This window comes from Macrobrachium nipponense, chromosome 21 (genome assembly GCF_015104395.2).
Source record: "Macrobrachium nipponense isolate FS-2020 chromosome 21, ASM1510439v2, whole genome shotgun sequence".
Classification (NCBI taxonomy): domain Eukaryota; kingdom Metazoa; phylum Arthropoda; class Malacostraca; order Decapoda; family Palaemonidae; genus Macrobrachium; species Macrobrachium nipponense.
In genome coordinates, this window is record NC_087212.1 from 44,251,289 (window position 1) to 44,272,919 (window position 21,631).

At 36.4% G+C, this 21,631-nt stretch overlaps 1 protein-coding gene across 1 annotated transcript in view; it reads left to right on the top strand.

Moving 5' to 3' along the window:
• The first annotated feature begins 5,292 nt into the window (after nucleotides 1–5,292).
• Nucleotides 5,293–21,631, top strand: part of LOC135197467 (uncharacterized) — a 159,849-nt gene continuing 143,510 nt past the window's right edge. The window contains exon 1 of the mRNA XM_064224532.1: nucleotides 5,293–5,500. Coding sequence (XP_064080602.1) covers nucleotides 5,293–5,500 — 208 coding nt within the window. The remainder of the gene's footprint in view (nucleotides 5,501–21,631) is intronic.

Genomic DNA, 21,631 nt, shown 5'->3' on the forward strand with positions numbered 1-21,631 from the left:
TGTCTCATTTATTAATTGTTATTATTATTTGTTCCAGTTTGTATTATTATTATTTATTTCTGTTTGCCCCTTTTGAAAGTTTGAGGAAAATGTCATCATTATCGGTAAGTTTAAACAGGTTTAAAACAAAAAGGATCACAAAAGTCTTTTATGAAACTGTCTCATTTCTTTTATTATTATTATTATTATTATTATTATTATTATTATTTTATTATTATAGTAGTAGTAGTAGTAGTAGTAGAGTAGTAGTAACCTTTAACCTCTTTGCCCTATTCAAAAGTCTTATGAAAAACTCATCATCGTTGGTAAGTTTAAACAGGTTTAAAAACCTAAGGATTATATATTCTCTAGCTGTCTATTTTATATATTTATTTATTATTCTTATTATTATTATTTTATTAGTTAATTATTATTAATTATTTATTTTATATTATTATTATTATTATTATGATTATTATTATTATTATTATTTATTATTGCTGTCGTTTGCTGGTATCTTAATCTCGACTCCTCTCTCCACTCCCCCAGGACATGATCGGGCGTGGGCTCCCGTGATGGTGGGCGTGCCTGGAGGAGCATCTGGTGGAGGCGTGGGCGTGGGTGTAGGCGTGGCAGTGGGACGGGGGGGGGGGGGGGGGGGGGGGGGGGGGTAGGGGGGGGGGGGGGGGGGGGGGGGGGGGGGGGGGGCGGGGGGGGGGGGGGGGGGGGTGGGGGGCCAGGGAAAGACGTTATAGGAGGAGGCGAGGGCGAAGACTTAAGACGGGCAGCTGCTCAGGGGGACACGAGCAAAGTCCTCTCTCTCCTGGAGGAGGGGGCTGACGTCAATCTCTCGGACGAGGTGAGGTGTAGATTCTGTCCTTTTATATACAGTATTTATTTCATTTTCCATTTATTTATTTATTGACATTTTTAATCCATTTTAATAATGTATTTTGCCTCCAACGCGTACTACATTTAATAGGTACCATCAAGGTTAAGTTGTATTTCAGAGTAGGTCTACTCGAAAGACCTGAACATTGGAACCTTTTAAAGCCTTCTTGTTTCATGGAAATTGGCTTTAAATATACATTATTCGATATTAGCTTTAGATATGCATGTTCTCGCAACATGTTGTATGCAGGGCCTAGGTCAGTTCTTGGTGAGGTGTCCATATCTCTAAGAACAACGTTTTTTTTTTTTTTTTTTTTTACTGGTCCGATCCTTTTCTCGCTTTCGATTTAATTTTTTGTTTTTTTCATCAGTCATTCTGGCATATGGCTGCGATTTTTACATTAATGTAAAAGAACACTATTGAAATGCCTATTTGTTTGTCCGTCCGCACTTTTTCTGTCCGCCCTCAGATCTTAAAACTACTGAGGCTAGAGGGCTGCAAATTGGTATATTGATCACCCACCTCACCATCAACAAACATACGAAATTACAGCCTTCTAGTCTCAGGGTTAAAGTTACCCATAATCGTGCGTCTGGCAACACTATTGGACAGGCCCCACAGGGCAGTGGCTGAAAGTTTCATGGGCCTTGGTTCATACAGCAGGATCCTGCTGTGTACAGAAGACACTTCGACACATTTTTTATTACTTGATTTTTTTTTTTTTTTTTTTTTTTAAGCTTGACGTAATAAAGTACCGTCTATAAGATTATTATTAGTCCCGTCAAGATCGACGGTCAGATCTTGGCAAGTGTTTAGAATCGTTGAAGTCACCTTCGTTAAAGATTCATCTGCAAAAACGTAGACTTCGTCATTGTCTGTTTGAGCATTGCAATGCTGCATTGTCATCTTCGGGTTGCTGCCGCACGTTGTTACTGATGAGAAACCTTAATAATATATATATATATATTATATATATATATATATATTTATATATATATATATATATATATCTATATATATATTATATATAATATATCACACATTTCTCCTTATACTGAGTGTGTGTACACACACACACAGCAACTCCATTTCCCTTTGTAAAGGTGGTTGACATTGAAAGGTACTTGCCTTCCTGTCGTAAACAGGCATTCTCGGATGAGGTTGCTACCCACACGCCGTGGGTTAAGTCCCACCTGCGACCAACTCAGACTTCTAACTACCAGTTGTATAATTCTCTCTTGCTGTCTTTAAATCTTCCAAAGGGAAATCAGACTGCACACAGAGAGAGGCAAGTTATAGGAAAATGTATATATAAATAAAAAAAAGAAAGAAATATGCCGGATTAGAAAATAACCGATCAACCTGAATTCAGGAGACGTCAGCAGAAAGCGGGAATGAAATTGCTGATTTCTGCTGACGTCTCCTGAATTTCGGAGTATCGGTTTTATTCTTTGCTTAGATCAACGGAGGCCTAAAATGTGTATATTTACATATATAAATTATATATAGTATATATTATGTATATAATATATTATATATATATATATATCTAGTATATATATATATATATATATAGATATATATAATATATATATAATATATAATATATATATATATATTATAATTGGGCAACGTCTTGTAGTATGTCCCGTGTATTGGAGGAACCAACCCACTGAGGAGATCCTGGAATGTGCATAATCTATCCTCGATACCCATTAAAGGAACTGAGGACCTTGCCCGTTGGAGACCTCCCTCTCTCCCTCCCCTCCCTCCTTCCCTCACTGAGAAGTCTACCGCGGAGATATAACCGCCGGAGGAACAAGCGATGAGAGGCGACATCTTGAGTCGCATCTCGTTGGTCGTTTCCTATTAGGGGTGACGGATCACAGATTTCACGGATTAAAGGATTATCTGGACCCTCGTAGAGTGAAGCAGATAGTTCAAGCCCTAGGGATTATATGAACTATCTGAAGGAGGTAGTTCAGCTCTTTGCTTGTTCGGTATGTACATAGGTATAGTCACATGATTTTTTTTTCTTTGCTATCCTTTCTGTAGCAGTTAGTTGTGCAGGAATACTTTTAAGATATATTTTAATGATATGAATATGAAATTTTTTTAATTGATATGGAAATGTTTTTTATTGATATAAAAATTATGTCTCCTTTAAATTTTGTAAGTGGTGAAATGTTGATATGTTCAATTTATAAATATTGTGTTCTGTTCGTTTTCAAATTGGTATTTAATATATGTCTTAAGATGCTGTGTAAGTTTGCTTTTACACTGTTATTGTCATGAAATTTATATGTTTGTGTGTGTTTGTGTTTGTGCTGGTTGCATGCATATGTTTTAGGTAATGGTGTATTTGTGTCATGTGCATTGGTGTTGCCTGCAGTGGGTGTTAACATCTGAGTTTTTCAATTAATTTAACACACCAGACTTGATAACTACTTAAGATTATTTTAAAAGAAAACTATATATATTATGAGAACACTAATTTCAGATAGATAAATTAGCCATTTTCTATGTTTGTTAATATTTTTATTCTGAATATCAACTAATTACCTTATCTGTTGTTGACTTGTGGGTTTTAATACGTATCAACGCGTTCATTTGCACATAAAACAGTCGCATTCCAAGGGATCCACAACTCAGATGTTGACGTACCAGTTGTCACAGGGCTGTTAAGGTGCTCACGCCTTTTGAAAGAGTGAATTTTGTTGTCAATTGCTGTATGTTCTCTGCTACCAATCACCTGACAAATACTGACGAGCACATTTTTCCCCTCTCTCTTTTTTTTTTTTTTCCTCCAACGGCCACCCCTCTCGCACCCTCACTCTCTCACTTCTTTCACATTGGCTGTCTTTCTATCAATCTGTTTCTCACTGGCTCTCTGTCGTGTTTTTTTGGCTTTTTATTTTTCATTTTGCATTGGCGTTGCTTCTTGCCAAAATTTACCCATCTTATTTTTTCTGTGTTTTTCTGTTTTCTTACAATTCTTATGTCTTTTTATTATTATCTTGTACCTTTGGCTTATCTATTATTTTCTTTATTATTTTTATTTACATATCTTATGTATTTTCATTATTCTTCATTTTAACCTCTGGTTTATTTATGATTTTCTTTATTTTTCTATTATCTGTTTTGCTCTCTAAATTGATTATCGTCCTTCAAAACATTTTTTTTATAAAAAAAAAACTTTTTGACAAAACTATTCACTTTGGCGTCTCTTAAATTCATATTTGGATTTCGTGTCTGTCGCTTAACTTGTGTATCATATTTCTCCGTCAAATTTATTCTATTAAAAAACCTAACTATCTTCTCTTTTGGGAAACTCAACTGAAATTATGACCCCGGTTTTTTTTTTTTTTTTTTTTTTTTTTGCTGAATTCTTTTTACCGTTTAACCCACGCTACTGACTGACATTCCTCCCAAAAAACAACTCCGCCTTGTTTTATAATGTGGGCTGGGCGTGCTTTCCTGTTTATGGTAATTCGTCTAATTTCTTAACTACAAAATTTTGGGCTTCATTTTGCTCAATTTGTCTCCGTCCCAAATCTTTTCGGTTCTTTTGTGCATTCACTTTCTAATGATTTTTATGGTGTTCTTTAAATTCGTTTATTTTCATATTATGTTTATGGTGTTCTTCAAATTCGTTTATTTTTAATATATTTGGCTCCATTTTGCCTTTGTCTCTGTTTCAAATCTTGTTGGTTCTGTTATCATTCACTTTCACATTTTTTATGGTGTTCTCCAAATTCGTTTATTTTAATATTATTTTTATATATTGTTCCTTCAAATTCTTTTGTTTGTAATAATATATTTTAATGGTGTCATCCGACCGCTAACGTTTCCGTTACTTGACATTCGTGTGGATAACCTCTTTTTTTTTAAATATTAAAAAATTGTCTATGTGACCGCTTATTAACTTTTATTGTGAGTGACCGCGATACTTTTCCGTTGCTTTTTATGATACTTTCATGTTACTCTTTTCCCTGATATCTTCTTTGACCACCTTTCTGAATTAATTGCTTCCATTGATTTTTTTTTCATTACTTATCCATTATTTTCACTATATCCTCTTTTGACATGTGTCGACCGTGATATATTGCCCTATGTTTCTCGTCGTTTACCACCATTTTTATTATTTACTTTTACTGATATCAACAAAAACTGTAACATGTCATGACTTTTCACTACTTGTTCTTCACTTCGTCACTTATTTTGTTTATGAAACTGATCGTCATGCTTTCGTTTCAAATCATCGAAAATTAATAACCGCAAACCTTCATTCAACTGTTTTTTTCTTTTTAAATTTTCATCAATAATAACCCTTTTATCCATCTTCCATTTTCACCCATTTTCTCTGCTCTCCGTCTTCCGTTTTTTGTCCTCGACCTAATTCTTCCCTCGTCTCCTTTTGCATGCCTGGCTGGCTTCTTCGCATTGTCCTACGTCTTGTATCCTTCGCCCTCTCTCCCTCTTCCGCTCCTCCTCCTCATCCTTCTGCTGCGTGGGTGTGGCGCCCTTCAGTGCGGACGGTCGCCCCTCCACTGGGCGTGCATCCGGCATCAGCCGAACGCCGTGGCTGCTCTTCTGTTGGCCGGAGCCAAAGTCAACTCAACGGACAACGTGAGTAACCCCAAAGGTTTTGACATTGATTTGTTTTAAAGTTAGATCCTATTTTGTTTTCTTGTGGTGTTGTGATTTTGGAGTTGGGGTTGTTTAATGCGTGTTTGTGGAATTGTTATAGGTTATGAAGTTCATGCAATTCTTGGAATAAATATGGGCCAACTCTTGAAATCTTACCACTGGACATAACGATGACGACACACATTTATAAAACTAGATGCATAAATAATCCTTCCAGGATTCCCGTCTTAATATCTATTTAAATAATTTAGATATTGTGCTTATACTGTGCCATATTCCCTCCTTTCTCTTTGTCTTTTCCTTAATTTGAATAGGGTAATGGAGAATGGATATTGCGATAAGCAAAAGGCAAAACTTCTGAGGCTAAACGAATCTGACAGCGCTGGGGTAACACCCTCTCCTCCGCTCTCCGGGAAGCTCATAAGTAGCAATAGCTCTTAGTGTGAAGCAAAAGTAGAGAGAGAGAGAGAGAGAGAGAGAGAGAGAGAGAAGAGAGAACAGGTTCTCGAAGATGATAATGTTATCCCAGAGTGTCTGAGAGAGCCAGATGCTAATCAGCGAGAGAAAGGGTCAGACAGAAAGAGACTTTTTGGATTAGTGTTTGGCCAGATAAAATTAAACTCGTTCCTGGTGCGAGGCACTCTTCCTAAATAATTCCGTGCTAATTTTTTTTTATAAGGTGATTCTCTTGTTCCCGCGGTCTGTTTACTCGGGAAATCAGCCAAATCTTTTTTTTTTCTCTCTCTTTTTCCGTTAAGTTGGTCCAACAATGGCTTCACAGGACGTTTCTGATTGGATAGGCAATCTGATTACCAGGGGAAAGAGTGGCCGAGTAGCAACGAGAAAGGCTAAATGTTAGAAGTAAAGAGGTCTTAATTTTGTGAGGTATTTTTCTCTATAAGTTAATATCAGGTCTGTTTTTTTTTTATAATCCGGTTAGATTTTGTTAAATCTGGGCTTGTTTATTTATAGTCGTTAAATCTTAAAATCTCGAGCTGAAAACTATTATGGACAGAGTCAGCAGACAATAAACCCAAGCAAATATGAAGGAAAAGCAAATAAAAGTGATGCACTTGAATTCAGGAGACGTGGGCAGCAGCAACAGAGAGCGGGAATGAATTTGCTCGGCGCTTCAACATTTGGAGATCAGAAGATTCCACAACTCCGCTAGGCAAACTATTCCTCATTTTAGTTTTAGCCAAGATAAAACGCCTTGCTAATTTTTATTCCCTCATATTTATTTATTTATCACCATTTCCTATAACTCATCTCTCTCTCTCTCTCTCTCCTCTCTTCTCTCTCGTCTCTCTCTTCTCTCTCTCTCTCTCTCTCTCGTCTCTCTCATCTCTCTCTTCTCTCTCTCTCTCTCCAGACTGATTTTCCCTTTGGGGCCTTCTAGGGTTTATAGTAGGTAGACTCTGTCCATGAGGGTTTTCAGTTGAAGATTTAATTAAAGAAAAAAACTTTTTTTTCAACAACAACATTGCTTTGCCTCCCAACTGTTCCTCGCAGACTTTTTCCCGACCGTTGGCTCGCCCGAAAGCCAGTCAGACAGACAGAAAATGTTCCCACGAAAACAGTTCCCACAATTATTTCGTTTCGGGGCGCATAATCCCACTTTTAAACGGGACTTCCGGATGTGGGGTTTCGTGTTGAATGCGCGTGCGTTTATTATCCGGCTTTCGGATAATGGAAATAGTGTGACGTTTTCTATCATCAGATTTAATACTGCTCGGTTTGCTGGGAGTTTTATCTTGGCTACAACTCAAATGTGGAATAGTTGTGGAATCTTCTAACCTCCAAATATTTAAGCGAGGTGCAAACCCATTTCTGTTCTCTGCTGCGGCTGACGTCTCCATAATTTCAGGTTTATCAGTTTTATTTTCTATCTCCTCATATTCATTACATTATCCTATAACTTTCCTTTTTGTATTCTGATTTCCCTATGCAGCCCTCTTGGGTTTGTAATCGATTCACTCTGTCCATAAGAGTTTTCAACTGAAGATTTCAAGAAAAAAAGGAAAGGCAGTACTTGGAGATTAGGAAGGGGAAACACTTGAAGATTACAGAGGGAGACACATGGAGATTACGAAGGGAAATACGTAGTGATTACGAAGGGGAACGTTTGTAGATTACGAAAGGAAATACTTTTAGATTACGAAGGGAAAACGCAATGATTACGAAGGGAAATGCTTACGGATTACGAAAGGGAACATTTGGAGATTAGGGAGGGAAACACTCGAAGATTACCAAGGGAGGCATTTGGAGATTACAACCGGAGACATTGGGAGATTTTGAAGGAGAAACACTTGGACATTACAAAGGGAAACATTTAAAGCTGTCATAGGGAGACATTTGGATATTACGAATGGGAAACACTTGAAGATTACGAATGGGCAAACACTTGGCGATTACAAAGGGTGATACTTGGAGATTACAAATGGAAACAAATGTAGGTAACAAAGGGCTTTGGGGCAGATTGAGAGATCATGGGTGTTAACGGACTGAAAACGAGAGTTTTGTAAACTGTCATTTCCCTGATGGCTGGGTCCCGCCAGTTTTCGTGGTGGCGGGCTTAATAAATGTTTAACCAAAGAATCCTCGGAATAGAGGCTTTTATGGACGAAATTCTTGCTTCAATCTGTGTGAAATATGTTTGAAGGGGTTGAGAGACAGCCTATTATTGGTGAGACGTTTGGTTGGCATCTGAACCAGTAAATGATAGTGCAAACCGTATTCCTACTGACGAATCAAACTCTAGTGGCAGTAAGATTCATATTTGACCCGTCACTCGTATTTGATCAGAAGTGCCAATAACAAACAAGTAAATACTCAGGTAATTAGCTGCAAGAACAAATAAATATAAGAAATGAGTTAATTGAATCATCAGAATTTTGCTAAAGATTATGAAGCCAGATCTTTGTTTTCACACCAGATATTTTTATTTTCATTTTTGTCATCATCTTGACTATCCTGAGTTTTATTCAACTGTCGGCGCACAACAGGAGGCATCAACTGGTTGACTTATTGATTGGCTTTCATTAACTTGGCGTAACAACAACAACAGTTAGCCATCACTAAACATACATACCTAATTAAAAATACTTCCCCTAATTGAATTTATAAAATTCTTTTACTGTTAATCTATCAGTAATGAGGATATAAATATAATTCGCCTTCTCTCGGCAAATACTTTCTCAAGATGGAAATAATTCTCTTTATTATTGCCCCAGAATCTTTTTAGAAGCATACTGCAGTGATATTTAACCAGCCAGTTGTCTTAATTTGATATTAATGTCGCACCTAGCTTTTATTTTTTGTTTTTTTCCTCTTTTTAGGCAGGATTCATTGAAGTTGACCAGATAAATGAGCTTAACGTTATTTTTCCCCAGCAAGTACAATTTCTGAACAAATAGTTTTTCACTTTTATTTTCACTGAAATTGCGTAAAACTTGGATTAATGGTAATAAGGAAATATCAACAGACATTCTTTATATTTCGAATGTGCATTAGTAATCGAAGTACTGTTTATAATTACCCATCTTAAAAAGTCAGTAAGATGTTTTGTGCCCTGCAAGGGGGTAGTGCCATTAGCGCACCTCACGTGGTGCACAGTAGGCAATAGTGAAGGTTGTTGACAGCGTCCCTTTTACCCCTAGTTGCGCCCACTTTTTTTTAATCCTTTTACTTTATCTCCTTTCCTTTTTTCCCTTTTTCCCCTCTTGTTGTCCAACCACTCCAAATCCATCTTATCATTATCTTGAGCACAGAATGGCTGAAAATGCCCCAGTGCCTGGCTTTATAGCCAAATCTACGTATATCAAGCAACCATGCTTTCTTTTCGCATTATAAAGAGAGGTACATGTATGTGTGTTGCCTTTCCTCTTTCAGTTATATCCGTTGATAGATTTTGCAACAAAACTATATAACATTATTTAAAATGGCCTCGTTGCTTAACACTTATTTCTCACAATCGACACTATTTGCCAATTGCCAGTCAAGTTCTAGTGACTGAATAACAGTTTGTGGTCAAAAGCTAACACCCAAATCGTATCCCATACGTTCTTATAAGTACAATCAACGTCACCACTAGGTCGGGGACGGGGAGCTGAAGTGAAAGCATGTCTTTTATTATGGGAACATTTTTGAAATCAGCTGTTTAGAAAATGAGCGGACAGACTTCGCGAAGCTATATAATTCAGGGTAATTTGGCTAGCAAAAGCGTGGGAACATTATTATCCATAAAAAAAATGTATATAAAAAAAGGAGTGGACAGTTTTCACAATTAATCGCTCTCACCGCGAGAGAACTAGACCCCGGTGAGGGGTGGGGTATAGATGAAGGGCCTTTGACGGGCAACCCCCCTGCCCCCCCCCCCCCCCTCTCCCGTTCCTAGCCCTCGTGTTCGCCATGAGAATTGAAGTGAAATGTCCGACGCATGAGGTGTCAAGCATTTGCCTCATTCCTGCACATTACGTTATTGTATGTAGGTTTATGGGCCTCTCACGGCCATAAATGTGTAATGCTAAGGTCTTTTGGATGTTTAACACAGAAGTAACGTTGATTACGCGTGAGAAATTCCTCTCGACGTGTCTGTCGAAATAAAGTTTCACGTTTCTGGTAATAGTGCGCAAACCGTTGTTACCAATTGCTGAGTCCAGGTTTCTCCATTAAATTAGACAATTAGACTTTCGAAATGGTCTCTCCTCTTAAGGCTTTACGTCTTTACGGACTTGCTTTTATTACCACGTGTAGCAGATTACGACGGCATTTTTCTTTAACTGTTGCTCTCGAGGATTTGATGAATTTATTTTAGTGGGGGTCGTCTTGACGTGCCTGGAGGCTGTGTGCAACAACAGTACGACGCCAGACCGAGGATGCGAGATGAAAGTGGTCTCGTGTTTTGGTGTAAGTGTGACATCAGGTCCCCACTAAAAAAAAGTGAGATATTGGATACGGTTGATGCCTCTTCTTTTCTTCAGCCTCTAAACTTCTCTCCCCGCTTGGTCCTAAAGTAAATTTAGAACATTCAACACTGGAGATGGGTGCCGTCCTTCCTTAATTACAAGATGCCGTACTGGTAACCACAAACTTTGCTGGAGGAATACTTAGAGGGAGAAAGTGTCCTTTCGAGACTGAGCTTCAGTAAGAATTGAGGATTGGGAGTTTGGTCCTTTCTTATATTCGTATACTGTAGACCTGTGAAGCCCCTTTGTATGGCAGTTCAGTCAGTTTGAAATCTGAGTTGTACCAAAATTGGAGGCTGAGGCATCGATCCTTTCTCTTGTTCATATACTGTAGATCCCTTAAGCTCCTTTTATGCATGACAGTGGTTTCCTACTATGAGATTCAGGGCCTCTGTAACACAGTTTTTTCGCAATAACTTTTTAACTATGCATTTCATAAATATATTGCTTATTCAGAATACACATTATATCTACACATAAATTTTGACTGTATTCTGCATTACGTAGGTTTAATAAATTTGGTACTTATAATGTAAAAGTGACTTTTTTTGAAGACGGGCCAACTTACTCAGAGAAAGGGTTTCGAACGCACTCGTTACGTAACTTATGACAGCATTTCTTCCCTCTTTCTCGATGGATGATTGGCTATACGTAACGAAGGCTACGAAGGCTAGACCTTTGGCAACAATGACAAAAATTTAAATACAAACAAAGCAGTACACCTTTATGAACTCTGGAACCTCTCCACTGATAATTGTCATAATGAACACACCAACAAAATATTTTAATAATTACAAAACACTTCGATTATTAGTCGAACTCCCAAAATAAGTTTCCTAAGAAATTACAGTCTACTTTATAGGTCACAATCAGATTGACAAGATGTAGGGAATAGTTGGTAATTTTCAAAAACATAGTAGACAAGCTTGATTTGATAACTGCTATATCCAATGTCAAGCAATTTTTACTTATTGGCTATCTACCTATTTACTGAAAAAAATAGCCGCTACCGTAATTTGGCTTTAAACCTTCACCAATAATTATCGTCAGAATGGTGACTTCATGAGGCTCCACCCACTTTGGCCTCGTTATAATTCAGGATATCACTGAAGGCTATCATGGGCATTGTTGGGTTAGAAAATTTAACTTCTGGCTATAAAAACTCATTTCTCGAGTAGTTGTAAGAAGTGCTAAATGATCCTTAAGGATCCCAGCAGTTGGCCTAAACGTTTAATTCATGTATATTACTGCGATTACTAAAGTAGTATTACTACGTTAGCACAGATACCCCACCCACATCTATGTATCGTTCCGCCATTCATAAAGTCTTTATATCCAACACGGTCGTACGACCTAAAGAAGAAAAAAAATTATATCGGATGATCCGTTGGTCTGCTGGAGATTTTAGCATATATAAGCTTGTATTTACTTTGGATAAAAATCTTATTTTAACAAAAATATTTATATAAAGACTGTTTACTTACAATCTCTCTCTTTCTCTCTCTCTTGGTGGCATAGTGAATAGTTAATGGAAATGTTCAAAATCCTGAATGACATTACAAGTATTATAATCACGTTACGCTAAATACAAATCAGACCATAAACATTGGATTTAAACTAGAAACTGAATAATTACCTTTTCAGGCTATAGTAAATATGGCCACGGGCTTTCTCTTGACTGTATAAAGTTACAAGTCGTAAGACAAATGCAGTTTTGCAACCACGGGGACAATTCCAAAGCCTGTTAGCCATTCTTGTCTGCTATGTGTTTCAGAGCCGATGGAACAAGGTGAATGAGTTTCTGTCTGGTGGATGGGCTGGGCAACATTTCGTAAAACGGTGTTTACCTTGCTTACGTAATGAATGTTTTTCAACTCTTGGCTCGTAATCATTGGCCATGGCGTCGGCTAGATAATTTTTACTCTATAAAAATTAAAACTATCTGGTTTAGGTTATTGATAATGCTGACCAAATTTGTGTGTGGTTATAAAATATACATATTTTAACTTTCAGCTACATCCGATGCTTTGATAAGGAGCAAAGTCCAAAAAACCGTGTTACAGAGGCCCTGAATCTAATAGCAGGATATATATATATATATATATAATATATATATATATAGATATATATATATATATATATGTGTGTGTGTGTGTGTGTGTGTGTGTGTGTGTGTAGCTTTTCAGCCAATGTTTTTCCAGCCACGAAGAGAAAGGCATTGATGGGTAATGCTCACAATAACCCCACAACAATACCTGTTTAGAACCATCTTCCAGTGCTGGATTCAGAAAGACTTTCTCGTAATGGACACTTAAACTCATTACTTAGTCCTCTCTCTCTCTCTCTCTCTCTCTCTCTCTCTCTCTCTCTCTCTCTCTCTCCTATCTCTTGTCTGCCCTCCCATGCCCTTCATTTCCTGGGCATTACTTACCTGCCTATCTCACTAGTTCGAAGCCTCAACATGCAACCGGAAACCGTTGTTGGAGGTGAGTGGTTTACCACAATAGCCACCTTGTTAGTCTCGAGACGATTTTGCTGATTTGCAGAGCTCGTCTCCACAGTGATTGGCTTTTGGCCCGTCGAAGAATAAAGTTTTTAATGGTCAGAGATTCGTTTAATGGCGTTTGGGAACTTCTATATGGTCGTTAATGGTATTGCTTTTAGTATGCCATTAACGGAAAACACCGTATAGGTTTAAATGCGTTTCTGGATTCTATAAAAAATCTTTTTTTTTTTCTCTCTCTCTTTTTTTTTTTTACCAGTATCGATTGAAATTTTCTTTTGAACAGTAAAGTTTTCATTAAGTTGAAATTAAAATTTTCATTACTTGAAATTGGTGGCCAATGACATTTCTGTTGATCTGACTAACAGAAAATACGATTGATTTTTAATTGTATTACCTGAAGGTTATGAAAATCGATGTATACGAATACCGATTGAAGTAAAAAAAGAAATATGAAAAAAATCGTATAAATTGTTGAATCAGATATGATTCTTGTCTCTTAGTTTCAGGATTGTGTAAACAGTAAAAAGTAATGAAGAGAATACATTTCAACACTCACTGAATTATAAAAGAGGTTTCTCTTAAAAGGGCTCCTTATCGACTAAAAGGTAGATTCTATTATGACTTTGATTATTTAGTTTAATATGTTAGCTTTTCATATTTGCAAAGTATTTTTAGAAAAAAATTAGATCATTGTACATAGATTTTACAGTTATGAATTTACATGTTTCTGTGATTTTTCTCTGTGGTTTAGGCTACTAGGTAATTAACATTATAGATATCAGTACCTGCGTCCATTATACTGTTTTTGGGAATTAGAGAGTAAAAAGTCTTGGACCACAAATTCAGCAGCTCAGGAGATGAATGGTCTGTGATGCAGAACAATAAATTTAAAAACGACTGAATTCGTTTCCAAAAAGTCCAGTGCTGTTGGAATTTTTATTGATCCCACTGATGTCCACAGAAGAGAACATAATATTACGTTATCATTTGGTACATCTGCAATAAGGTGTTTTGTCTAGTAAGAAGCATTAAATAATTTTGTGCTTTTTCTGTCATTGCAAACGCAAGAGACGTTAGACGGACGAGTCATGTTTTGAAAAAGGAATTTCCAGTGTTTGTTTTAAAAAGGAGATTGCCAGTATGTGTTTTGAGAGAATATGACCAGTGTCTGTTTTAAAAAGAGGATTACCAATGCTTGTTTTAAAAGGCGATTACCAGTGTTTGTTTTAAAAAAAAGGGGTTAACCAGTGTTTATTTTAAACGGGATTACTAGTGTTCTTTTTGGAAAGGTGATTACCAGACTGTTATAAGAAGGATAAGCTGTTTTTTAAGATTACCAGTGCTTTTTAAAAGGGGTTTCCAGTTATTGTTTTAAAAAAGGGATATCAAGTGTTTGTGTTAAAAAGTGGATATCTATTGTTTGTGATAAAAAGGAGATTACCAGTGTTCGTTTAAAAAAGGGGAATTCGAATGTTTCTTTCAAAAAAGGGGATTACCATAATTTGTTTTAAAAAGGAGAAATCCAGTGTTTGTTTGAAAAAGGGGAGTACTAGTGTTTGTTTTAAAAAGAAATTGCCATTGTTTTAAAAAAGATTTACCTCTGTTAATTTTAAAAGCGACTACCAATGCTTGTTTTAAAAAGGGGATTACCAGTGACTGTTTTTAAAAAGAGAGTAGTGTTAATTTTGAAAAGGGGATTATCTGTGTTTATGTTGAAACCAAGGGTTATTTTTAAAAAGGAAATTAACCGGTGTTCTGGAACTGAACGGCACATGCTCACTTCGAGTCCAGACATTTTCCACTGGCGCAGTTTTTCCATCCGAAGTGTATATAGCTCTTCAACCTCCCTTATGCCCTGCATTTCTTAAACGGCCATTTCACGCTCAGTTAAGCGTAGTAAGACATACAATTTGCAGCGGTAATTGAATTACAGGGCATCTAATTGAATTGCTGCAGCGCTGCCCTGAAGTCGTAAGATTGTGAATTTTTTTTTTTTTTTAGATGATTTTTTTTTTTTTTTTTTTTTTTTTTTTTTTAACTCCCGGAAAGCGCTTCTTACTGAAGCGTGACTTGATAATAGATGCGTGGGGGGTCAGGCAGGATCGTGGAGAATGAATAAATCGCTTATTATTCAAGCCAAAAGTGAGATGTGGCTGTAATATATGATTATGAGCGTCGTAACCCCGCCATGTTCATTTAAATGGAAAGGACCCTCTCCTCTTCTTTAATTTATTAAATCCCATTCCCTCCCCCCTTCCACATTCTTCTATCCACCAACTCTTCTCACCCCCCCTCCTCCTCCTCCTCCTCCTCCTCCTCCTGTTTTCGGATGGTGTAGCTGACTCCTTCTGCAGGCAGGAAAAGAATATGAGCGCCCTCGTGCTCTGTCTCTCTCTCAACGTGGCCATTAAGTTAAACAGTATTTGATGAAGTCGTGACTCCCCCAAGGAGCTAATTAGGGGCTCTAAAAGTTTCTTGTTGCGCAGTAATCCGCCATTGCAACTGTATCCGTTTAAAGAGACGACTCGGTACTGAAATTTCAATCTTTTTTTATTTTTAAGAGCTTTTAATGTTGCAGAGGTCTACAGTATTTTATTATTTTTAATGTTAGGCAGAAAGGAAGATTAATTTGACTTCATGCAGTGTGACTTTATATATGTGTTATATTTTACAATTGATTTTGAAGCTTCTGTTCTTAAAGTTCTCATTTGTGCATTGAATTCTCAGACCTGCTGTCGAGAATTAATTTTCTTTTTCTTTTATGATTTTCCCGATATAGAGCTTCTTCGTATCCAATTATTAAGCGTCCTTTGGATTCAGAGGATAATCCATATGACTACTCCGGAATAACTGTTGAAGTGATCATTGCAAAAAACGGGATGTTTATGCTTTATATACGAAAGAATTGATTTTCTTTAATTGTGTGTGCAAGCACGGTTCGTGTGAGTGTGTGCGCGTGTATGTGCGTGCCAATGCTACACCCTCGAAATGCACTGGAGTCCTTTAACTTGCAACTGGTGTGTTGCAAGAACCAAGTCTCACATGGGAGTGAAACTTAGTCCGCCATTAAGTGGAAAGGGAAGAATGGCAATGTATGGAAATTGACGGAGAAACGGGAGAGAATTGTAGATATATTTGAAGTGCTGTTTCACTGACGAAGAAGGTACCGGTATTGTTTGACGTCTCTCTCTCTCTCTCTCTCTCTCTCTCTCTCTCTCTCTCTCTCTCTCTCTCCTATTAATGAAGATTCTGTGAAATATAACGTACAAGTTTTCATTTTCGATTGGTATATCTGTATAGAATTTCCTTGAACTTTCAACATGCTCTCTCTCTCTCTCTCTCTCTCTCTCTCTCTCTCTCTCTCTCTCTCTCTCTCTCTACTTGTATGACGTGTCTGCGAAGCTGAGCATGTAAGTTCTCATTTTTATTTGGTATATCAGTAAAAAATTTCCATGAACTTATAAAGCGACCTCTCTCTCTCTCTCTCTCTCTCTCTCTCTCTCTCTCTCTCTCTCTCTCTCTCTCTCTCTCTCAGTTTTCAAGTGGTATGTCGATGATGTTCCAAGTTTAAACCCGCCGTACATTTGATGAAAAATACTACTAGAATCCCTTTTTATTGGTTTTTATTAAACATATATTTCCATACATGCGTAAAAGTTTGCCACAAACAAAACAAACGAAGGTGAATAGGCTCTTTGACTTTCCTAGTCCTTCCTTATTTAGGGATAGGTGAAAGCTACACAACATTCGGCACAATGCTACCTTCTGCTAGAAGGCAACGTTCAAACATATTTTTCTTTTTGCCTGAGAGAGCGTTTATATAAGGCAGAAATAATGGATATGTGCTTTTTTATTAATTTTTTTTTTTTCAAAGGCCTGTTTCAGAATAATTGTCTCGCTGTCTATATCCATAAGAAGCCGTGATTGATAACATGAAGAAATAAAGGTTAAAGAATGCAATACTTAATCGAGTTGATATTACTTCAAAGTTAATGATCTTAGAATAATTATATTTCACTGAAATCATTCGTTATTATTTACTTGAACGATTTGTTAAATTATTAGCTAACCAAAATGAAAAGTCACATTACTGAATTGTACGAAAGTCATAATTTAAACACGTTTCGATTTATATTTCTAAATATATATCCTTGGTGTGTTGTAAGAATGGCTGTGTTTTTAGTGGTCAGCGTTACGTGCGTATCGTTTTTCCAGCCTGAAAAATGCTTTAATATTTATAGTCATCAATTTTATTGTATTCTTTAGCTCCACAAAATTTATGACACCGTCGGTTTTATAGGGCCAAGAAGACAAGTATATAAATTGCTTCAGTCAGCTCTTAATTTAAAGACGAATAATTCACGGATATTATCCCCCGTTATAACTTACAAATGCAAATGTCCTGATAGGAACCTAATCGTTTTGCCAGCATTTATTTATATGTTTATTTATTCAGTCATAAATTCTTATACACGTACACATACACACGCACACACACTTGTAGAAAGAGAAAAATTGCGGTTCAAATTTTTTTAAGTCAAATATTCATGTAAGGCGTTCGTAAGTGAAGCATTCGTAAGTCAAATAATTGTTAGTCACCTATTCATAGGGTGAATATTTATGAGTCAAATATTCATAAGACAAATATTCATTTAGAATATTCAACAATCAATCATTCATAAGTCAAAGACAAGTTAGATATATATTCATAACACAAATATTCATTAGTCATATTTTGTTAAATATTCATAAGTTCATGAGTCGAATATTCATGAGCGAGATATTCGTAAGCCAAATATTTATATGTCAAGCATTCGTATGCCAAATACTCATAAGGAAACATCCAAAGTCAAATATTCACAAGTCCAACATTCATAACTCAAACATTCAAAAGTCAAATATTCATAAGTCAAATGTTCGCAAGACAAACATTCGTATGTCAGACATCCATAAGTCAAACATTCATAAGTCAGATAAGGCAAACATTCCTAAGTCCGACTAAAAAGAAATCTGTTCGAGTGTTACTAGGCTCCTGTTCCGGTTTGATATTAGGCAGTTGCAACCGACGTTTCAAGGCGAATGCGTATCAAACATTTTCCCTCATGTTGCGTACAGTTGGCCTCATGCCAGCACCCGGGTTGTTGCTTTGCATGGTAGCCGTAAAAACACTTTATACATTAGGCTGACTTATTATTCAGATGATGTTGGTGTGAGAAAAGGTTCCCTTCCCATTCAAGTGTACATGTTCATAATTCGTTGCCTGGATTTTTTTTTTAATATTTATTGCAAATCTACCGTACAGTCTCATACCTGACAGTATTCTCTCTCTCTCTCTCTCTCTCTCTCTCTCTCTCTCTCTCTCTCTCTCTCTCCAGACATAGATTCCTGTCTTGGGGGCGTGACTGAGAAGGTAATTTTATTCTAGCTACAATTCTCGGAAAGGATTGTAATATAGAGCAGTTATATATCTTTATGTGGGAGGCGGGACTCCTCAACAAAATTTAAATTATACATAAAATTTTTATGTAAGAATTTATATATTTGAACAAATATATTTATATACATATATTATTAGGTATTTTATATGAAATTTATTTCAAACTTTTTTTTTCTATTTCAATTTATTTCGGTGTCAACAACTTAGATGTTGTGACGCCAGTTTTAATAGACACAATCAATCTCTCTCTCTCTCTCTCTCTCTCTCTCTTCTCTCTCTCTCTCTCTCTCGTATAATCGGATTATTACGCTAGCATCCTAGCTGATAATATCACTTGTTTAGGGCTAAGAGAGAGAGAGAGAGAGACGTTTCTAGTATATTTGCATCATGACACTACCAACATCGATATCAGTATTAGCAGAAATAGAGGGACAACATTCACTTATTGATTCAAAGCTCATGATATTGAAAATTAGCCATTGATTTTTTTTTTCTACACCTCACTGGTTCTTTTTCGCAATTCTATTCGAATGTCTTTACCCGTCACATCCTGAGAAAAGACACCGTAACATTTTCATCGCCGTTTCAAGACCTGATAGAATAAGGCTCAATCAAGAATTTCTATCAGTATTCTTCAACAAGAATTTTTCTCAGCATTCGTCATCAATAATTTCTCTCAGTATTCATCATCAAGAATTCCTCACAGTATTCGTCATCATCAAGAATTCTCTGAGCGTTCATGCGTTCATCATCAAGACTTTCAATATTCATCATCAGGAATTTCTCTCAGTATTCATCGTCGAGAATTTCTCTCGGTATTCATCATCGAGAATTTCTCTCAACATTCATCAAGAATTTCTTTCATTATTCATCATCAAGAATTTCTTTCAGTTTTTATCTTCAAGAGAAATTTCTCTCCGTATTCATAATCATCAAGAATTTCTCTTAGTATTCATCATCCAGAATTTCTCTCAATATTCATCTTCGAGAATTTCTCTCAAAATTCATCACCATCAAGAATTTGTTTCAGCATTCAACATCGAGACTTTCTCTCAATATTCATCATCATCAAGAATTTCTCTTAGTATTCATCGTCGAGAATTTCTCAATACTCATCATCGAGAATTTATCTCAAAATTCATCACCATCAAGAATTTGTTTCAGCATTCATCACCAAGACTTTCAGTATTCATTATCAAGACTTTCTTTCAAAATTCATCATTAAAATTTTATCTCCATATTCATCCTCAAGAATTTCTCTCAGTCCTCATCCACAGCTCATAAGTTATAGCAGCAACGCTGAATGCGATGGAACAAGACGTTATAAGGTGAATTCGCCAGGGAGGCTGCTACCCAGGTGTCCACTCGACCAAAACGAGAGAGAGAGAGAGAGAGAGAGAGAGAGAGAGAGAGAGAGATGAATGGAAAGTAAAACAGTGTAGCATAGACCTTCAGAAAGAAAAGGAGAGAGAGAGAGAAAGAGTGAATGGAAACTAAAAGAGTGTAGCATACGCCTTCAGAAAGAAAAAAGAGAGAGAGACAGAGAGATGATTGGAAACTACACCTTCAGAAGGATTGAGAGAGAGAGAGAGTAATTTACCCTTTAAAACTTTTGAGTTTTGAGATTTATAAAAACTTACTGAAAAGGTATTAAAAAGTTTAGTAATTATATTATAAGTTAGGTCAGTTTTTTTCACTATTCAAATTTTGACCAGCCAATGTCCTCTTGTGTGAGATTAGATTCAACCTATTACAAGTCCGAAAAAGATAAAATATATGTCATTTTCGCCGCGTTCTAGGGACTTGATTCAAAACAGCCGTTAACGACGGGCGGAGACGCTTGAAAACTCAATTCCCACTAATTAAAGTTTGGTTGAGGGCAGAGCTACAGCTAATTTGTTTGTCCCTAACATTCATTACTGAGGGAAAATATTTTTATTCAGCATGGCTTTATCAGTCTACCGTTATTTATTTTGAGAGATCAAATTAGCAAGTTATCAAGTCTTCATATGTGGTTTTAAACTTTATGATTACTTTTTATGTTGAGGGATTTATATATATATATTATATATATATATATATATATATATATATTTAAACTATATATAGATATATATATAATATATATAGATATATATATATATATATATCCTTCAACATTAAAAAGTATAGTCATAAATTTTAAAACCAAATTTATATCTATACATATTTTATATATACACATAGTGTTAATGTACTTTTAGTATCATGGTGTAAAGTTGTATTCCAAATGGACGGTTAGAACTATATGTATTTATTGTTGGTTATAAAATTGTTTGGAGGTCTGAGCGTGACAGTCCATGAGGAGATGAATTTGTCACCCAGAGCGTTTTTCTTCACGTCCGCTTTTGTGTGTGTGTTTTTTTTTTCTTCTTTTTTTTTTTAACAACGCCAAAAAAGTAACCCATAACAAAAGTAAAATTTCAGTTTTTGATAGTTCTCACTTTGCCGTAAATGCATTTCGAGAGTCCACAAATGTTAACATTGAAAACAAAATGCTGTCTTCATCTCAAGACATACAACAAGGCGGTCTGGGAGTGAAGAGATTATTTTATTAATTATTGATGATATGTTTAGAATTTGACAGAAACTAGTGTCAATATTTTGATACTCTCTCTCTCTCTCTCTCTCTCTCTCTCTCTCTCTCTCTCTCTCTCTCTCTCTCTCTCTTTCACGTTGACTTCCGTGATAGACATCATGTTCCATCAATCGATCAGCATCTAAACTTCAGATGATTAATGTCATTTACATTCTCTCTCTCTCTCTCTCTCTCTCTCTCTCTCTCTCTCTCTCTCTCTCTCTCTCTCTCTCTCTCTCCATTTATTTATTTTGAGAGATCAAATTAGGAAATTGCAAAGTCTTGATATATGCTTTTAATATCTTAGTATGTGCTCTCTCTCTCTCTCTCTCTCTCTCTCTCTCTCTCTCTCTCTCTCTCTCTCTCTCTCTCTCTCTCTCTCTCTCTCTCTCTCTCTCATCAGGGCTATAACAAGAAAACTAGAATCACTTGATTTTGTACGCTTTAAGGTTCCTACACTCTGAACCTCCAGGTAAATCGAGAAGAAAGAAAGGAAAGGCTTCAATAAAGCCTAAACAATAAGCGTGACATTTAACGTGTGAAGTTACGGTCTCCGGTCGGCAACTTCAAAGAGCTTTTAAAT